Below are 20,724 nucleotides of genomic sequence, written 5' to 3'. Positions count from 1 at the left end.
CGATACGATCTTAGCCTGCTGTACTTGAATAAAGATTTTATTTATTTTATTTATTTATTTAAATTGATTGATGAAATTTTCTGCGTAGAATATTGTACCTACGAGTACATCACTAGGGCAGTGTCCCAACCCTGTTGTCATGATTGATTTTTTTTTTATAAAAAGGAACTAAGGAAAATGTGTTTTAATTTATAATCTCCCGAATTAATAATACAAGGTCAGGTACATATTTTATATGTACCTTTTTATTATCATTCTCTATAGTTATATATCTATAGCATATTGAGCTTTCCATTTGGAAATGCTATGCTGAAATGATATGCTGCGTGTAGGAGCCCTTGTCATACTGCGACGACCAAGAATTATTCTGCCTTGGCAATCACTTTCACTTCTCCTGACCTTGATCTTGATCTTCATTTTGAATTTTGTCAGATACTTGCGAAGTGATGTGATGTTCAAGTAGTGTTGTAAACTGCTCCAGTAGACGCTTGAATAGTTTATAAATACTGACTAACTGACCGCTGACTCGAGTCAGGCATAGAACACTCGAGTGCAATGTGAGTCTACTCAAAACCCTCGAGCGTCGTCTGGAGTCGGGTTCAGGGGGGCTACCACATATATTTTAATGCTATATATATATATATTTCAATGCCAAAGAAATCGATCGAAAGCGTCAACGTTCTCGATGTAAATATTTTGAGAAATCGGCAATTCGCCGTCTGGTCTCATCCTTCGCGGCACCGATTCTGAAAACTTAATTTAATGTTTTATTAAACACGATGCGAGTTAGATACTGTACTCCAATGGATTGAGCATGTTTCCTTCCACGAGTTCAATGTATGAAAGTTCATCACGAAGTGTAAAACGGCCCGGAATACGGAAAAAAATTATTCCCCACAGATATTTATCTAGAGGATAGATAAATAAATTAAATGTATGTGGGGAATAGTCAATTTTTTTTATCTACGAGAATAGTGAAAGCAAAGAGTATTCTATATTACCGATGTCAGTCACGTAGAAATACGTTCTTGAATAAAGATTTTATTATTTTATTTATTCAAGGCCTGATGGAATTTGCTGTATAGAATATTGTACCTACATCACTAGGGACGTGTCCCAATCCTATATTGTAATAATTGATTTTTTTTTATAAAAAGGAACTGCTTACGGAAAATGTGTTTTAATTTATAATCTCCCGAATTAACAATCTGTAAGTATCCCGAATTAATATCAGTATCTGAAAGAAATACGTTCAAAAACTATTCATAAAGATGTGCCATATCGGAGTGTGAATAGAAAGCATAGGTTATCCACGGAATAATAAAGTCTACAAGGTTATATCAGACCAGCGCGCGGAGCCCTTCATCAGACAGTAAAATTCATTGATTTAAAAACTTTTACTTTAAATATATAATTAGCACGTAATTATATATTTAAAGTAAAAGTTTTTTATTCCCGCCTTTTTTCATTAAAAAGAACCAAGTAAAGAACTTTTTTCAAGAACGAAATTGAGCTTCGCCGTTCGATAGCTACTATATTCATACGAAGACAAGGCTGAATAGCGAAGCGACCTCTTTGTTCATTGGGCTGAATGCATGATGTCTATTGCCAGTGTGATGGTTAGATGTACGCGAACTTTTTGAAAGAGTGAAGTGTTTTTTTTTAAATTACTTACCGCTAGCTATGGCTTTTCTAGCTACATTATTACCTTAGAGCGCTCATTGGTCATCTACAAGTCCCATTTGGGGGTAATAAGGACCTACTTACAGAATATAGAGATGAAAAGTATATTACTTTTTATCACATATATACAGGGTTACTGGTATCTACCGCATCCTTCAAAAGGCGCATAAGGTACATAGACTAGACTAACATCTCTTGTTCTACGACTTTTGTCTAAACGTGATAAATACAAATTTTTGTTTTAGTTTTAACGTCGCGTCTTGCCTTACTTTATATTCGATTCCGCTACATAACGCTACTGTACTGTCTCGCGTTGCTCGAATATTACATAGAGTTAAGATGTGTAGAATCGCAAAATAGATTGTTTTTTTTTATATGCAAAAAAAAACTACGAATTACGAAAAGTCGTAGAAAAAAAGTTGCTTGTTTTGATGTACCCACGTAGTCTTTGGGAGGTTTTGCGTTGTTAAAGATATCATTGTCAAAGTATTTGGATGTTACATACATGGCAAGTTGAATAAAAGCTTGTAAATCTCGACTCATCTATATATTTTCAGTTACATTTTACTGTTTAACCATAGTAAAAAGCTATAGAACATATATAAGAGCCTATCATTCTGTCCATGGAGTAACAGATAGTCATGGACGTTACATACAATTGGACGATATTAATAACTTGGCTAAATATGGAAGACTCAAGGTAACTAGAAGATATATTAACAAAGCAAACACGAGAATGCCCTATGCAAATAATGATGATTTAAATATTAATATTAAATCAACTTCCAAGACTGGTAAATATGTGACAACTATACACGAGCAGAATGTAAATGCAAAAACTGTTGAAAATTACAATAAAACTGGTATAAATATAGGTGATGATAGTATAAATGCGAGAACTATTGAGAATGACAATAAGGGTGTGGGAACTATGGCTGATGAGAATATAAGGGCAAGAACTATTGAGAATGACAATAAAAATGTGAGAACTATAGAAGAAGAGAAAATAAATGTCATAAGTATTGACAATGACAATAAAAATATGATAATAATAGAAGAAGAAAATATAAATGCGAGAACTATAGAGAATGATAATAAAAACGTGAGAAGTTTAGAGCAGGAGAATGAAAATGTGAGAATTAATAAAAAATAAATAAATAAATAATTGAGGACAAACCACACATATTGGGCTAGCCCCAAAGTAAGTTCGAGACTTGTGTTACGGGATACTAACTCAACGATACTATATTTTATAACAAATACATATATAGATAAACATCCAAGACCCGGGCCAATCAGAAAAAGATCATTTTCCATCATGACCCGACCGGGGATGGAACCCGGGACCTCTCGGTTCAGTGGCAAGAACTTTACCACTGCGCCACCGAGGTCGTCATTATAGAAGAGGAAATTGAAAATGTGAGAAACAAGAAGAAAAGAAACAGAATAAATTTGTTACAGAAGACAAACCGGAAGAGAAATAAGATAGATATAGATATACACAGAATAATACTCTTACGCACGTGTCCACATGTCCACTTAACTAGAATAGGGTAGGATAGCAAAGTCAGAAAAATGAAAAAATTATGTGTGCTTTAGATAAAATATATTTTTTTAAGATCATTGTGATAATTCATAGACTGTAACAATATGGCATCATTATCGATCATTAAAATACAAATAGTCTGCTAGGCTAAAATACACCTTTACTCTGTACATAAGAGTTAACTTTGCTGTAGCAAACAAGGTACGTTATCGAACGAGCATGAAACTAGCTTGTTTTCTAAAAAGTTCAGCTACTCCACGCCAGATGGCGGTAGTAGAATAAAACAAATCTTTAGCAAAGATTAATTATGATTTTTGAGGTAAGCTATGTTCTCGTTATTCTCCGGTGGTATGAAACACCTCCTTTCTTAAGATTTCTTCTTCTACTATCATTTTTGCACTTTAAAATTGAACAATCCCCAATTATCCCACTAATATTACACTATGCGTAAGTGAGTTTGTTTGTTTGTTACCTCTTCACGCATTATCTATTGGACAGATTGTTATGAAATTTGGTACACGGGTAGAAAATAACCTGGGATAAAAAATAGGGTATTTTTATCCCTAAAATCCCACGAGAACGAAGCCCCGGGGCGCAGCTAGTATTTCATAATAGCGGTAAAACAAAGGACAGTGCAAGACGATCGCTTCACTCACTCATTGTTAGGGTACTACGACCATCGGATTAGTTGGTACTCCGTTAGTACCTACTAATTCCATGACTACGACTGCGGCGCTGAAGTCGTTGCCGACGATTAATCGAATGACGTTGACATACGGGCGCCCACTTCGCATTTCCATGGTTTCTGTGTTCAGTGTTTATAACTGAATAGCTTGTACCCGTGGCGGGAAATTTAACATTATGGTTGGGCTTAAAATACTGAAAACTGTTATATTTATAACGGTAACAATGAAATAATTTTACGATATCGTTGGTTCGCGTGTCCAACTCTTGATCGTTTTTTAACTTTGCATATAAAAATTGTGATATTTAATAAAATACATGTACATGACTTTTTATGAAAAGTCGAATAAAAAATGGTGTATTATATCGGCTTTTTATTATTATTTCATTATAAGGATTTAGTTATTATTATTATAAGCCTGATTGTGCATGCAGGAACGGCTCTAGACGTGGGAATTCAAAAGATTACTAAGCACAGTTATATGATTTTTTGTACCATAATTTTTTGTGTGTTATGGCTTCATCAATCAATCGCCACAACGATGATTTTGCCAACGGAATTCTATAAGATCTCGCCGCGCGCGGGGTCTTTCTAAAACTATGGTTCTTATATCTGTGCTGAGAACAATATAATCTTGTGTCACAAATGATGATCTATGCCTTTGATTAAAAAAAAAAAGAAGACACATTTTGTAATCACAACTCACAACACAACAGTAATTTCTCCTATTGATATGTAAAAAATGTAACAATCATTAAACATAATATAATTCAAAATAAATTCCCTGTAGCAATATTTCTTGCGTTGATGCAAAATGCTTTTTGAGAAATTGCCAGAGGTTAAAACGTGTTGTTGCTGTTTGCCCCTAAAATTAGGAGTTGTATTAATTGCTTCATATTTCATAATTGTAAGTACCTACTCAATCCATACCTAGTTTTGTACACTAATCTACATTGTCTACAATGCTACCAATTAAATGTCACACATGCTTTAACCTTATTTATGAAAATAATAATAAGATGAAATAAATCTGGAACTGTGAAAACCAATGCTCATTTATTCCCTCGTCTAGCTGATGTTGTATTGAGGAATCATCGAGATATCTTTCGATTATGCATGCACCCATCAAAAACTGCTTTACTCGGTAATAGCATAGTATGTATGGCACCGAAAATTTACAACAAAATTCCAAATCAATATAAAAGCTTAAATTTAAATCTATTTAAAAAGCACCTCAAGTCTTTATTAACTGATAAATGTTATTATACTTTAAATGATTTCTTTCATGATAGACTCGGATAGAATTTAGTGCTAGTATACATTATAATTCTTTTTTTGTTTTGGATTTGTAGTGGATAGCGTGCTCCTCTTTATTTATTTATATTTGCATACCTATATTCGGTAAAACATGTAGGTTTAATCCACTTTGACATCAATTTGTATATATACTCATGTTTTTGGCAAATAAATGTTTTATTTCTTTAAAAATTCTGGATTCCCGCTCGATTCCATTTATTATTTATGTTATTATTATTTTCAATCCTACTAATAATATAAATGCGAAAGTTTGAGGTGAGGATGACGTGTGTATCATGCATACCATGATTGTTACTCTTTCACACAAAATCTACTGGACTGATTGTTATTAGGTATATTATATAAAGATTTTGATTTTGATGTTAGGTACATGGGCAGATTATAACCTGGAGTAACACATATCTTTATATCATCATCAACAGCCATTTAAACGTCCCCACTGCTGGGGCACAAGCCTTCCTTATGAATGGATAAAGAGTATGGGCCGTGACCCACAACGCGGGCCCATTGCGAGTTTTAACGACTGCAAATTTGTATTTACACGTGACTAACTTACGGCCTTCTGAGTACCATAAATTTTCCTGAAGCCGAAGACGCAGGACGCAGCTAGTTGCAGCTGATTTTATGATGAATTATCAGATATAGACATAATATTAACATCAGACTATCAAGTTACTAATGTAAATACTAAAGTTTGCTTTCTTGCTCTGGGTGAGGAACATTATTGCGTCGGAATATGGGAATCTTGTTATGAAGCTCAAATGGAACTAGGCGAGGCACCTAGTAAAGCTAGTTGACGATAGGTGGAGTGGGGTGCTATGGTGACCTTAGATTCCGATGCACAATGGGTGAGAAAGACACCTGATGAAAGAGAGATATAAATGTAGAATAAAACCTGAAACAATACTGGTATTCATTTCAAAATTATTAAAGGATGACACAAAGAAAGAGAGGGAAACAAAAATTAAACCTTCAAAGGCACTTTTTCACATCAAATTTTATGTTATTTCGTAATTCCTCAAAACGATATTACCTACATATAGGTATCAGCCTATGTACGTGCGTATCAGGCGTGAGTATATGTATATTGATTGATGCATGATTGAGGAACAAATATACTAACACAAACACTCACTACCAAACACCAAACCTATCGCATTAGTAAATATTAGGATACGGTAAATTAGTTGACGCTTTCAGCTCAGCCTACTGGAACACGGTGTGAACGTACAAGTAAACGATCTGTCTAACGAATCCTGCTACGCCTCCATGTATGGTATCGAATGCCGGTATAAATACACGATGCAGTACTTGGTCTACCTTGTGTATTTCCAGGCTTTCATGGCGTTCCTGCCGAGTTTTTTTCTTATTATGGCTGTAATTATTGTAAGTATCACCGTTATACCGGTTTCATTATTTGATATATCTGAAGCTCGGGATCGGAATTGAAATAAGACTTCATATTTAGAAGATTTGGACCTGATGTCAACCATCTTTGGGAATGCTATCGTAGCTTATCATGATGCAGATCATCCCTTAGTCCTTTAAGCTATACATTTTTGCAAAATATCAACTACTGATGTTGGATTGAGCGAAGCCCTAAGTAGCAGTTTGTATCAATGATGTGTTTATGGCTCGCAATAGCTCGCACTATACCGCTTGTAACTGGCACGTGCAATCGTGGATGTATGACACCGTAGGGTAACGATACATCCTACGGTGTCATACATCCACGATTCCTACGAATATTGCATGCTATCTTCTTGCATGTCATTTACATGCAAATACGGCACGTTAGATGTATGTATACACATGGCATTTTAATTTAACAGTTTATGTACACACAGATAAAAAATTATAGTTAAATAGGATAATAAGTACAATGCTGGTTATTTCATACAAGAAGTATTGGGGCTCTTGTCTGCCTTTTCATTGAGCATTTTACAGAAAAAGGAAAGTGTATTTCCGCTTTCTATCATTAAATAAATATATATATGGGAACAAATCACACAGATTGACGGCCTCGGTGGCGCAGTGGTAAGGTTCTTGCCACTGAACCGAGAGGTCCCGGGTTCGATCCCCGGTCGGGTCATGATGGAAAATGATCTTTTTCTGATTGGCCCGGGTCTTGGATGTTTATCTATATATGTATTTGTTATAAAATATAGTATCGTTGAGTTAGTATCCCATAACACAAGTCTCGGACTTTGGGGCTAGCTCAATCTGTGTGATTTGTCCTAATATATTTATTTATTTATTATTTATTTATTGATTTAGCCCCAAAGTAAGATTGAAAATTGTGTTATGGGATACTAACTCAACGATACTGTATTCTATAACATATACATATATAGATAAACATCCAAACTCCAGGTCAATCTGAAAAAGATCGTTTTCCATGTTGACCTGAGCGGAGATCGAGCCCGGGACCTCCAGTGTAGCAGTCCGGCAGATGACCATTAAGCCACGGAGGTCGTCAAAATATGTGATAATATAACGTTTTTATTTCAGAAAAATCGCGTAATAGTCACTTGTTTCATGTATTTCATCACACTTGCTGTGGTCATCGACTTCGCTATAGACATGGCGATGTTGACGTTCAACGTGACAGAACCCGCTTGTAGGACTCACGATAAAACCATAATTTTTCAATGTGTTTCTGTACACGTTTTAGTTTGGATTCGTAAGTATACTTTACCCACTAATACTAGCTATTCACCGTAGTAGGTACCCATAAAAGGTCAATGTTCTCAAACGACGAAGTATACCTGACCTCACATCACGAAAACCTATGAAAACGTAAAGAAAGTCCATACGTACTTTTGAAGCTAAACCTAGGCTAAGAAATCTTACGTTTGTAAACTTGTTTATTATTTACTTATTACCATGGTAAATAGGTACAGTAGAAATGATGAATACAACTGAATATAATGTTGTTGACTTGTATATAAAGGTATTATCCTTACATATTACATACATTATTACATAAAGCAAAGTCCGCTATCCCATCTGTCTGTCTGTTCGCGATAAACTCAACAACAACTGCACGGATTTTCATGCGGTTCTCACCAATAGATAGAGTGACTCGCGAGGAAGGTTTAGGGGTATCATTTATTATGTTTTATCCGAGCGAAGCCAGGACGGTCCTAGTTTCTTATAAATCTGCAAACGACTAGCATTCGGATAAAATGCCAAAAGAAATACATAACATTGTTGTCCCTGTCATCCAGATGTATACACCTAAAATCTTAATGATAAGGGATATAGGCTATCCTGATCTTAAATTCTGAATCCTCGAGTACAAATAGTAATTAATAGTAATATAATAATGTTTTATGCAAAAAGATCAGTTTTTGAAATGAAAAAAAACATACGAAAATTACTAGTAGTCTCTTTTCAGTAAATAATTCCCCTTTTTAGGTATTCTTTATACTGGTCTATCAGACTCCATGTGGTGCAGTGATAATATATATATATAGTATAATATATATAGTATAATAGATATAAAATATTGCTAATAAGTAATATTAATTTTCAGTTTTTATATACTTTACAATAGTAGTAAAAAGTTATAGAACATCGATAAAAGAATATCACTCACGTCACGACGTAACCGATAGCCACGGAAATAAAATACTAACAGATAAAAATGACAACATAGCTAAATATGGAAGAATTAAAGTAACCAGAATATATAGTAACGATTTAAATACAGAAAGTGCGCTCAAGAGTGATGAGAATAAAGATGATGAGAATAAAAGTAATACAAAAAGGAAAAAATCTACTCAAATCGCCCCACATTTTTACAAAACTAGTAAAAATGTTTACAACCTACGTATCAGTTCTAACAGAGCTACAGATGAGGAAGAAAATAACAATTCTGTAACAGATGATAGTAAATCCAAAAAGAATATCCGAACAGAAATAGCACGAACGAGTGCTCATGTAAACATAACTAGCACACAGACCCAAAACTTGAATACAACGGTGGCTAAAAATAGTACAGATAACAAAAGTGTAAAGATCAATAAGAGCAATAGTGAGATTTTTGATAATACACCCGGAAATACAATAACCACAGATACAACAGACAATAAAACAAAAGCTGATGCAAATATAACTAATGCAGACGTTATTGAAACGAATGAAGATGTGAATAAAAGTTATACAGATTTGAAAAGATCCAATGCAGCGTTGACAGATGTCTATACAGGTACCAGTTTTAATGAAATATATCGTTATGCAAGTAGTGCCATAGATAGAACTAGCACAGTGATCCCTGCAAATGATACTGATGAAAACAAAAGTGAAACAGAAAGCAAATCAACTGTAGACAAATAAAAAAAGTTAAAGATTTTGATGATTTTTGATGTTCATTTCACGTTATTACACAAGATAGTGAAAGTATCTTGTGAATTTTTTTTGATACAATCTTACAAAGCATTACTTACTTTAATCTGAATTCATTCATAATTAATGTAAAACATTTTCTGTGCTTTGTTATATTAGGTACATTTGTAATGTTTAAAACAAAAAGTCTGTAACTGTTAAATAATAAAATACCATCTAGAAAATGAAATTGTTACCGAGCATGTCACTTGCCGTTTTTTTAATAATGTAAAAAAATATATATTTACCATGTAAATTATTTATGTTACCTTTCATCCTAAAAGTTCCAATCCTATTCGTGCCATATGAGGTGTAAGTAGATTTGTAAAGGCCACCATTTGCTTCCAGTAAAGGAAACCTGCACTTGGTTGACAGTTTAGCTCATATAGCTATATAAGCTAGTGTGTATGTGACTAAATCCACTAGATGTCGATCATCGTCGTCGATCGTCAGTCGTGAAAGTCATGTCGGCTGCCTACGGCGACTTGAATAGAATATGACAGTGTTAGCCGCAGAACTGTATCTTGTGTTAGCAATGTCACATTCTATTAGAAAGTAAGAAGCAAAGTCAACGTGATTCGCTGTCCCTTTCTTGAAATAGTATAGGCCATGACGCATGGAATACTTCTTCAACCAGCCAGCCGAGGAATTTCCAGTCATTCAGAACAATTTTAACGCCGCAGTTAAACCATAATACCCAGAATTGTCAACGTTACGACGTCGTAAACAGCCATGCTTCGTTTTCTGGATTAAGGCGAACGCCATTGCAATTGTTTATTTTTACTCATATTGTCTCTCTCTCTCTCTCTCTCTAACCCTTTCATGCTGTGCTTACATTTTCAGCGGTGACTTTTCAAATCCAGAACTGCACTTACAAATTAGACCTTATAATTTGGATAGTTACAATTTCGTCGGTGATATTCCGAATCGTGGGGTCCACAAAATAAAATATACCTAAGTACGAGTACCTTAAATTTTTATTATGTCAGCTATTGTTTCTTCTTTTTTTTATCTCGAGATGACATGTGTTTTCATAAATACATTTAAAATATAAAGGCGGTGAGGCCAAGACCCAAGTTTCAGGACCCAGGTCAGGTTAATTATACATATATATATAAGTATATATATTTTCCTTTCATCAGCACTTGATCACAATCATAATATGTTTCAGTATACCTTTTGACCATGTACTTTATTATGTACTTACATGTTATATTACTGATAAAAAATTATACATAAATTTATATTTAAAAAATGGTAAGCCCTTCTGGCATAATAGGGATCAACACTGTTTGAATGAGTTTCTTTCGGCATTTCTTCTCAGCAGTGGTCGTTCCGAAATGCTAGTAGTTTGTAGCTTTGGTAAACGTCATTTAATTTAGATTATGACGTGAAAAAGTGCCTGTGAAGGCCTAATTTCTGAATAAATGATTTGATTTTGATTTTGATTTTGGGCTCCTGCGAGAGGAATCTCCTCACAATGCCGGTAAACCTTCTGGATCTAACTTTTTATTTTATTAATAATTGCAACATAGTCCAAGACTCCAGGTGCATGCCACGTCATCGTTACGTGGCTTGGCTTCAACTCGCGAACTATTTCCGAGCGCTCAAATGGCGTATGCCAAACAGCTAGCTGAAAACCACTCAAAACTGACCTACTCTTCCTCTTTCAAACACTCCAATAATCCAACCAAGAGGGGATCAATATGAGTTGATGACAGATCAAGTTATACTGGCCAGATTGATTGCTAGACGAATAGGCTGGGAACTAACTGGGACCAGCAGAAAATAGACGTCAAACGCATTAATTTCTATAGTAAATATTGGATTATATTTTGGAAATGTTAATTTTGTCGTCGAATCAATTGGACAATTACTTGTGAGTCGTTTTTTTTATTTTAGCAACTGATGTTGAAATCACAAAATATTCCTTCTTTTTTTTTAAGTCTTGAAAGCTAAACTAAAACTGTTTTATGTCGTAGTGGTATTTGAAATAAGAGGATTTAAAAATAAATATATTACTGGTACTATTCAAAGTGCTAAAAATAACGATAATTTTGATGAAGACATTTTTTGATAAGATTTTTTTAGAGAGATTTCTTAGAAATGGAGTAAGAGGCGAAGCATTTGCCCAGCTGTGGGACATGTTGTACGTATTACAAATGTATGTATTATTGTAAAGTATATTTTAGACTCACATCTTCCCCTTTCTCTAGCGCGCTGAGAGACGCTAGCGAAGCCCTGGACCCCAACAGCTGTTGTCTCCGAAGCGCTTTCTCTGATTCTACGCACTGCGTCAGTGGCACTCCGAATACTGCACCAGGAGAATCTGAAATAAAGGAAAGGGGAACTAGACATATTGAAAACAAGTTTTTTTACAGAAATATAGTTTTTCCCATAAGCTTTCGAGCATCGTTAGAGAGATCTTATGGCATTTAACGGCTGACAAAAGACCCATGTGCGTGCTATAATCGTTCGAGGAAGTCCTTCGTTTAGAGACTGACTGCATAATCAGGTCATGCTTATAATAATAATGTAGTGTCATGGAATCTAAAGCGACGTAGGAAATTTCAACTCTATCCGTCAATTGGAAGTAGGAGAAATCTAACTTGCAAGATTTGATTACAGACAATGGGACAGGTGAAACTAAATAAAAGTTTGTAAAAAAAAAACAACTGATATTTGCTTAGTGGTAATAAATTTATACCTCAAACATACAAACTCTCAAACGCCTACCTCTTTATAATAATAGTATAAAATGTAACACTTTATGAAATCTTATTTATGATTTCAATGTTTAACGAATAAATATTTTTATCTTTATATGTATACTAGCTTTTGCACGCGACTTCGCCCACGTTAATTATCTGTCCCTATGTCCTTCTCCATATTTCGTACTACATGTACTTATGCAAAATTTCAATAAGATTGGTTGAGTAGATATAGCGTGAAGAGGTAACAAACAAACTTACTTTCGCATTTATAATATTAGTTGGGATGTGAAGAAGTACATACTTTGTTTTTGGAGCGTAGCGTTACCATCAGCCTATAGCATTAACGGAACTTAAATAAATAAAAAATATTTAATGTTTCAATGCATGTAAATAGTAGGTACCTACTCCGTGCAACGAGTACCTACTAATTCCATGTGTCAATGCATCACGCCCGCGTCACTCGACGTCTACGGAACACTATTATGATTGCCTAAAGGCCAGCCTATTTCAGTCTTCCTATTTGTGTCGGGCTAAAGTTATCGGCACAATCGTATAAAGGTGGGATGCTTTTAGACAGTCATATAAGCGTGTTGGTGGTCGAAGTATTTTTACATCTAATTCGGTAACCTGGAAAATGGGACAAATCAATTCCTAAATGATAAGTATTTTTATTGTTTGTTTTTTTATACCGCTTTAAATATTATATCCTACGGAATCGCGTACTTTGAAATGTATCCTATGTGTTAATCCAAAGTATCAGCTACCTCAATATCAAATTTCATAATAGCTGACGCTAAAACGGCTGAGTGTAACAAACATTTAAACTATCGCTGGAATATTAGTGGGAAGTGAGACAATCCCTATCAAGACTTTACAAAACACATGAATAACATCTGGTATTGAACCTCTGTAGATACAAAAGTATGAGACTATATGTATATCAAAACATATTTTAAATAACGCAAGTCTGAAATAGCCGGTGGCCGGAAGACTGTGAGGGTCGACAAATGTAAATAATAGCGAAGCATGGGAAACAATGTTTTCCATACAATAATAGAATATGTTTAGAACCATTAATATACGTAATGCGAAAACAAATACTCAAAATACATCATCAGAAGTAAATGTTAAAGATATAGATCGTTTTGATTACGTCCAAAATGAGACCAACAGAGATCTCACTCTTGGTACACTGTAAAATATGACTTTTCTGTAAAGAAACCAATAAACTTAAATTTGAGTGAACATGTTGAAAAATGCATACTAATATTATAAAAAGTGTGTTTGTTTGTGTTTTTTTCGCATCAAAACGAAACATCATTTTTAGTTGGAATCAAATAGTGCAATTAGGCTACTTATTGTCATGGGCAAAAGCTGGCCAAAAATAACATTTAATTCAAGAATTTATCCTTGTTGACGAACTTTGTTAATTTCAATTGCAACTAAGCTTAGAGCTGTTTAGCATCTTCTTTATCATATACTTTCTTATCATATGTATCTTAAATGTTTTCTACCGTCTCTTTCTTATCATATGTATCTTAAATGTTTTCTACCGTCTCTTTCTTATCACATATATCTTAAATGTTTTCTACCGTCTCTTTCTTATCATATGTATCTTAAATGTTTTCTACCGTCTCTTTCTTATCACATATATCTTAAATGTTTTCTACCGTCTCTTTCTTATCATATGTATCTTAAATGTTTTCTACCAGCCTCCTTAGCTAACTATCTTCAGGAATGCTTTTTAACTCTTGTAGCCTCATACCAAAACCATGGGAGGGTATATAAATTAATTCAATATAATTTTTAGCATATGTATCACTAGAAGTTCAGACTGTAAACCCCACAGTCGATCAAAACTCCATAATTACATTTCTCCAAGGTCGGCATGAGGAAAAGATTGTGACCCGATTCCGTTAATTTAGGAAATACTTTCACAATATAATGTAGTTGGCGCAAGTTCAATGTAAACATTAAAATATATTGTAATATATGTATAGACATAAACAATGTTTACAAGATTCGGGAGTTTGTAATCAATTGCCACGTCCTGTTTACTTACTAGATATTTTTTTATATGAGACAATGTCGTGTGGATCCAAAGGAAAAGAAAGTTCCACACGAACCTACCCCCTATAGCCATGTAGGAACGGGGGAAAATTGAGATAATTTTCAGACTGCACTGGATAGAACTAAAAGGGAATTTATCCTATAAAAGGGAGCGGAATCAGAACTTTAAAGAACATCTTATCTGGTGCAAATGGGAGAAATCTTGATTAAAGAAGAAAGAAGAAGATAAAGAATATAGTTATAATGTAGTTTGAAATCCGAAGGCGTTGTAGTTAAGAATGCAGAGAAAATCCATGCAAAGAAAGATATAATCCTCAAAGAGAACACTGTTATAAGTAAAGGTATACATATAGCTATGCCTTCCCGCCTGGCTCTGGAAGAAGGGTAAACAAAATTAACCCAAGAAATGCTGACTTGATGTCGTCAAGGATGAAGTGCGTGCTAATGGTCTGACTAGGTCTGACTAATAAGGCTACGATCGTACAAAGTGGAGACGAAAAAGTAAGGTAACAGGACCCTAGGCTTCGATATATATATATATATTATAATCAGCACTCGGATCACAATCATAACCTGTTTTGATATACCTTTTGATTATGTACATTATGTACTTTTATATATTATTAGAAAAAAAAAAAAACATTGTAAGAAACAATAATGGTATGCCGATCTGGCATGATAGGGACCAACACTGTTCAAATGAGTTTCTTTCGACATTTCTTCTCAGCAGTGGTCGTTCCGAAATGCCAGTAGTTTGTAGCTTGTGAGAAATAACTATAAATATAAAAATTGACGAGAAAAAGTGCCTGTGAAGGTCTAATTTCTGAATAAATGATTTGATTTGATTTTGATTTGATTTGACGCTCAACGGCTGGGAGAAAACCGGGAAAACGCTCAGATGACAGAGAGAGCACTGTTATAGGTTACGTTTCTTTTTCATACTTACGGGACGGCTTACGCCTTACGGGACTTGGGACGCAAAAAACAAAAAAATAATTTTGTTCAAGCTATTCAAATGAGTCTTCGACATACAAATCCATGAGTTGAACTTGAAATGTTTTCTTTGACACACTGTTTATTTACAATAATAATCAATCAACACTACAGTTTTGAAATTCCCCAATTCAAGAGAATTTACCGCCGTTAGTAAATGAAAGAATTTGGTCAAGCGACGCGGGTTCGCCATCGATGGTTCCGTCCTTATGAAACAAGGTAAAGTAGGATCTTCTCTCAAATAACCAAGTGCACAAGTGCACTAAGCAGTAAAAAAAATACCTGCGCTAGAAACAGGTGGAACTAAACTCACTCACAATACAAAACAATCACATTCACAATAAGATAAAAATGACCCTATGTGTTATTTCAGATAATATTCTAATCGTGTACTAAATTTCATAACAATCCGTCCAAAGATTTTGCGTGAAAGAGTAAACACAAACATTGTTACATACTTAAAACATTTATAATATTACTAGGTTATAGGGTATTGAAGAATACTGCCAATCGACCCTTTCCTCACGGAACTCCAAAAATTGTAATAAAAGAGTTTCGGCCATCAAAAATGTATGTTTATGTTGGTCAGCTCGGGAACAATATATCGGCGCGCGATGACTGATACTTCGCGCATGCGTTCTAGAGCGCTATTTTTATCCAATAGTACTGCCCGTGGCGCCTACACTATTTTCAATTTCATATTTTGCACAGCATTTGGTTGTTACTAACAGCTGTTGCTGTGTGCGGGGAAGGGAAACAAACGCCTTTAATTCTTCTTCTTCTTCGTCGAGTCGACCTTCTAATTGCAACTTGCAACATTACATGTGTTGCTGGCTTAATTTTTTTCGGAATCTGCCTGTAATCAAATATGTAATTTGTACTTGAGTCTCGTGAGATTATTCTATTAATGCACAGTTAAAAAAAACACACTTTACTTTTTTCTACCAAATGGATATAGAATAACGTATAGCTGCCATAGGAAAGGCTCGTGTTAGCTTCGTGACCAGCAGCAGCAGATTTAGATGACGAAATAAAAACTCAGGAATACTTTTCTTGTACTATATTGCGATACAAACTGAGACGAAGAGAGGGAATTACAGGCACAATTAGCTTATATATGAACTTAAGAATAGCTGGCGCCAACTAGGACTGAAATAATTAACCATATTATCATCTTAAAGTATTACTATATCGATATTTATTTTCTCCTTGTAGTCTGTACAATCTAAAGTCACTATGTGGCGCCAGTGTGTTAACAGCTCGCGAGGACCCCAATTGTTTTGTTCATGAAGTTGTAATACGCGATGTGATATGGATCACTTACTGTACTGCAGTAATACGAAATAGTCATGTAATGCGGGATATAAGGATAAGCGATGAGGCATTGTTTCTAATCTCTATTGCAATTTCAAATACAATTTTTTTATGATTTGTATTTCTCACCGTTCATCATCATTTAACCACTGAAACATACGGCTTAACATTGTCCATATATATTTGCGCAAGTGCGGATAGCGTAGGACATTAACGAGGACAATATAAACGCGTCACTGCATCATATCAAAAAGATAAACAGAAATCCGAAGCAGGATGACCCTGAGACTGTTACCGAGAAACAACGAAAAAATTTTGAACATCCCAAACGTGTTTACCAAAACTGTTGCAGACTCAGTCGACGACAGACTTCAAAGAATTGCAAACAAATGTGCTGGCTGCTTGAATTTCCACTCGTGATTTCATTGGTCCACGCAATTGTCACGGTAACATTTTGACAATCACCTTATCCATACTTCGATTTTATTATAAAGAGAAAAGATTTGTATTTTTGTTTGTAACGAAATAAACTCAAAAACTCATGGACCGATTTTGATGAAATTCGGCAGAGAAACGGACGAAACCTTAAGGAGTCATATACTACTTTGTATTATGGTTTGTGGTTACGCTTAATACTTGAATTTCTTACATATTGTTACATATTTCTTATATATCTTATATACTTGAATTCAGACATATTTTTATAGTTTACTATAATCTCAAGATATCCGCAATATTAACTGCATAACAAAAGCTTAGTTATCCACATATTTTTCTTCTTCTTCCTTGCCTATTCCTAACATCTACATGTTATTGTTTTATAATAATTTAATTATTCGCACAATACTAGTACATACGTAAATAGTTTAACATATCGAAGTAACAAATTAGGTTCCCCTCCCGACTTCGCTCGGGTGAAAACACAATAAATTATACACCTAAATCTTCCTCAGGAATCACACTATCTATTGGTGAAAACTGCATGAAAATCCGTGCAGTAGTTTTTGTGTTTATCGCGAACAGACAGACATACGCGGCAGAAGACTTTGTTTTATAATATGTAAAGATGAATGAATTAGAATAAAGAGTATTTCAAAATTTTTGGTTTGGACTCTATAGAAGCGTACCTGGGACTCGAGCGATATTTCATGAAACACCGACGGCGCGCTAATTAATTCGCTGATTCTATGCAAATGTAGATATAAAAAAAAATATGCTCCACCACAAATAGTGATATATTCATTATACCATATATACGTACTGAATTATGTGCTAATTTTGTTGAGATTTAAATGCTAGTTTAGAGAAATGATAAAAGAAAACTGTAAATTTGTTGAGGTTTCACGACGCTACCATTCGGCTTGTGTTATGTTATGCTTCCAATCAAGCTATAGTTTCGGTCTAGATGTGTGTAATGTAGCTAACTATGTAGACTATAAAAATTGTGTGAAATTTTTATTGATGTATCAATGGCAAAAAGAAAAGATTCATGCGAAGTAAGTAGTTGTTTTAATAAATCGAGTAGATTCTTTGCTCAACATATCATAAGTGCTGCCAACATACTGGATATGTTGCCTCGATGCGGTGCGAGATTATTTATTTGTATAATGCATTGGAAATAAATATGAAAATAAATTAAATGTGTGACACATTAATCAAATACATTTAAATGAAACCTTGAGTATTAAAAAAAACATTATTTCTTGTTTGTAACAGAGAGGTATGTTGATTGGTTAAGAATACCTACTACGCTCTAATGAAAATGCTGTAACGCGTAAGACGGGAAGAAATGAGATACTCGGCCGAACTGGCATGATCTCGACAGCTCGTTGGAAACACTATCCGGGATAGACAGGATTCAATTCCCGCTCGATTCCAGAATATTTTCATCTCATTAGAATTTTCAAAAATAGAAAAAAAAAAACAACAACTGATTGGAAATTTAAAACAACCAATTGTGACATAGTTACGTCGGTAATGCTCCGAAAATGACACGTCGGTATTGGCAGACCGCGCCGTGAGCATGGCATTAGTACAAGTACTTACTAAATCCATGGCCGTGAGTCACACTATGACGTGCACCAGACACGATGTTGCATTGGACTTGGATTGGATTGTCCGGCTGCATCGATGTAGCTGAGTCTGAAACGGTTCTCCGACAATTGCTTCGTCTACGAACGTTTCGTCGACAGAATGTTTCGACATCGGACGTTTGAACGACAGAATCCTTCATCAACGAACGATTCGCCGACAGAATGTCTCCCCTGTTCTATCGGCGAAACGTTCGTAGTCGAAGCAATTGTCGGAGAACTGTTTCAGACTCGATGAAGCTATAGGTATGTTCTTACATGCCAATGCAGCCAGTACTTTAAACTTTATGGCGTAAGATACATATTGTTATCTCGTTCATCGGTAGAACAGCCTCTCTTCCATAAGCATTGATAGGTATGCACCGCACAATATGGAGAGGTGAATGGGACAGCAATAGGTATAATTCGGATCTTAAAGTTCTTGGACTGGATCTTGAACCGGCTCCAGTCTTAATGAGCGCATCCTGCATGAAATACACATAGTGGGTACCGATTTGCGTAGAAATATTCAAAGATTTGATTTGGTAATGAAACTGCTGGTAAGCAGGTTTATTTATTTATTTATGTAGAAACTGACATAGCCCAAGGTCGACAGGAAGAGATCGCTTTAGCGATAAATCCGCCTTTGTGCCTTTTTATTTAATTTTTTTATGGTCCTACTTCTTATTTATTGATTTCGCTTTTGGTGCAATAAAGAGTATTGTATTGTTGTATTGAATTGTATAGACATATGTAGGTACATAACGAAATCATTGAATGACACCTTAGGTGAAATGCATTTTGTGGGAACTGACTGGCATGGAATGTATGAAGGTAAAAAGGCTTAAATGTAAATGAGACAAAACATACCCTTGTCCTTGTCGTCCTTCCTGGTCTGCTCGAAGAAACCCGTAGTTAGCGCCTTCTTCTTTAGAAGAATGGCTCGTCTCTTTGGCTTGGTGGTGGCTGTGGTCGTCGTGTTCTCTAAGACAGATACACTGTGTTAGTTTATTTATTCACGTGACATGTGGTTCCGCCCTACCTATATGACCACTCTATTTCCTCCCGCAGATGTTGTGCGAGGCGACTAAGGGATAGTCTATGTGTCCCATTTAGGCCGCTGATTGGCAACAATAGCGTTTCCAAAGAGGGTTGACATCAGACGTTGTAAATCACAGCCGAATATAAAAATGTTCAACATTATTTTTACGCTGGATTTTCGTTAAAAATTATGCAATAATCGTACAAAAATGCATACTGGTTGGTTACAGTACACCTAGATCCACGCGCACACTGCGTGTAGTTCAAACTGGTCAACTATCCGCAAATAACCGCTAAACAAACAAACATACACTATTACCGAAGTGCGGAACCCGACACTTGTTCTAAGAGGGTACGGCTCGGGAAAAATGCGATGCTGTGCCAAAATAATTATGAGATGCTTTGAAGTTTGCGATTATTATATAGGTACAGTATTTTCAATTTCCAAGTTTTTATTGTCAACAGTCAACAGCAAATAAACCTACCCAGAATTATTGCGAATTCGTTTTATTACCGCGCCACAAAGTCAAGACCAACATCCAAGTCCCAAGTCAATCTAAAAAAGTTCGTTTTCCATGTTGACCTGACCGGGGATCGAACCCGGGACCTCCAGTGTAGCAGTCCGGCATGATGGCCATTAGGCCACGGAGGTCGTCAACATTATAATTCTGATTATATTAGTTGTTGAGAAGGTAGCAAGCAGCGGAGTAAATAGGCGGATCGACTGGCGCCGCGCTCATAATAGTGCGGACTCGCGTACTCTCATTATGTTAATAAAGATTTATTTGACAGTCCTGACACGCACTTTACAGGCAGACGTAGCAGCTGCTTAGGCAGAATGTACTTTACGTTAAAGGGCACTTCAACATACCGCCCACCACTAGAATTTGACTGACTTTGTAA

General features: G+C 35.3%; 1 protein-coding gene and 1 long non-coding RNA gene across 9 annotated transcripts in view; one reads left to right on the top strand and one right to left on the bottom strand.

The window, feature by feature from the left end:
* The window catches only part of RhoGAP102A (Rho GTPase activating protein at 102A), a 71,459-nt gene that overhangs the window by 8,950 nt on the left and 41,785 nt on the right, over nt 1–20,724 (bottom strand). For all 8 annotated transcript variants that reach the window (XM_053760712.2, XM_053760711.2, XM_053760713.2 and 5 more), the window contains 2 exons: nt 19,651–19,764; nt 11,819–11,949 (listed from right to left, as the gene is read on the bottom strand). In XM_053760712.2, coding sequence (XP_053616687.1) covers nt 11,819–11,949; nt 19,651–19,764 — 245 coding nt within the window. The remainder of the gene's footprint in view (nt 1–11,818; nt 11,950–19,650; nt 19,765–20,724) is intronic.
* LOC128678861 (uncharacterized) lies at nt 4,591–9,148 on the top strand. The gene is made up of 4 exons (XR_010370183.1): nt 4,591–4,821; nt 6,432–6,617; nt 7,743–7,914; nt 8,770–9,148. It is a non-coding gene; the product is annotated as an uncharacterized LOC128678861 (long non-coding RNA).

This window comes from Plodia interpunctella, chromosome 20, assembly GCF_027563975.2.
Source record: "Plodia interpunctella isolate USDA-ARS_2022_Savannah chromosome 20, ilPloInte3.2, whole genome shotgun sequence".
Taxonomy (NCBI): domain Eukaryota; kingdom Metazoa; phylum Arthropoda; class Insecta; order Lepidoptera; family Pyralidae; genus Plodia; species Plodia interpunctella.
The sequence above is the reverse complement of the archived record's forward strand: the minus strand, read 5'-3'. Positions and strand labels throughout refer to the sequence as shown.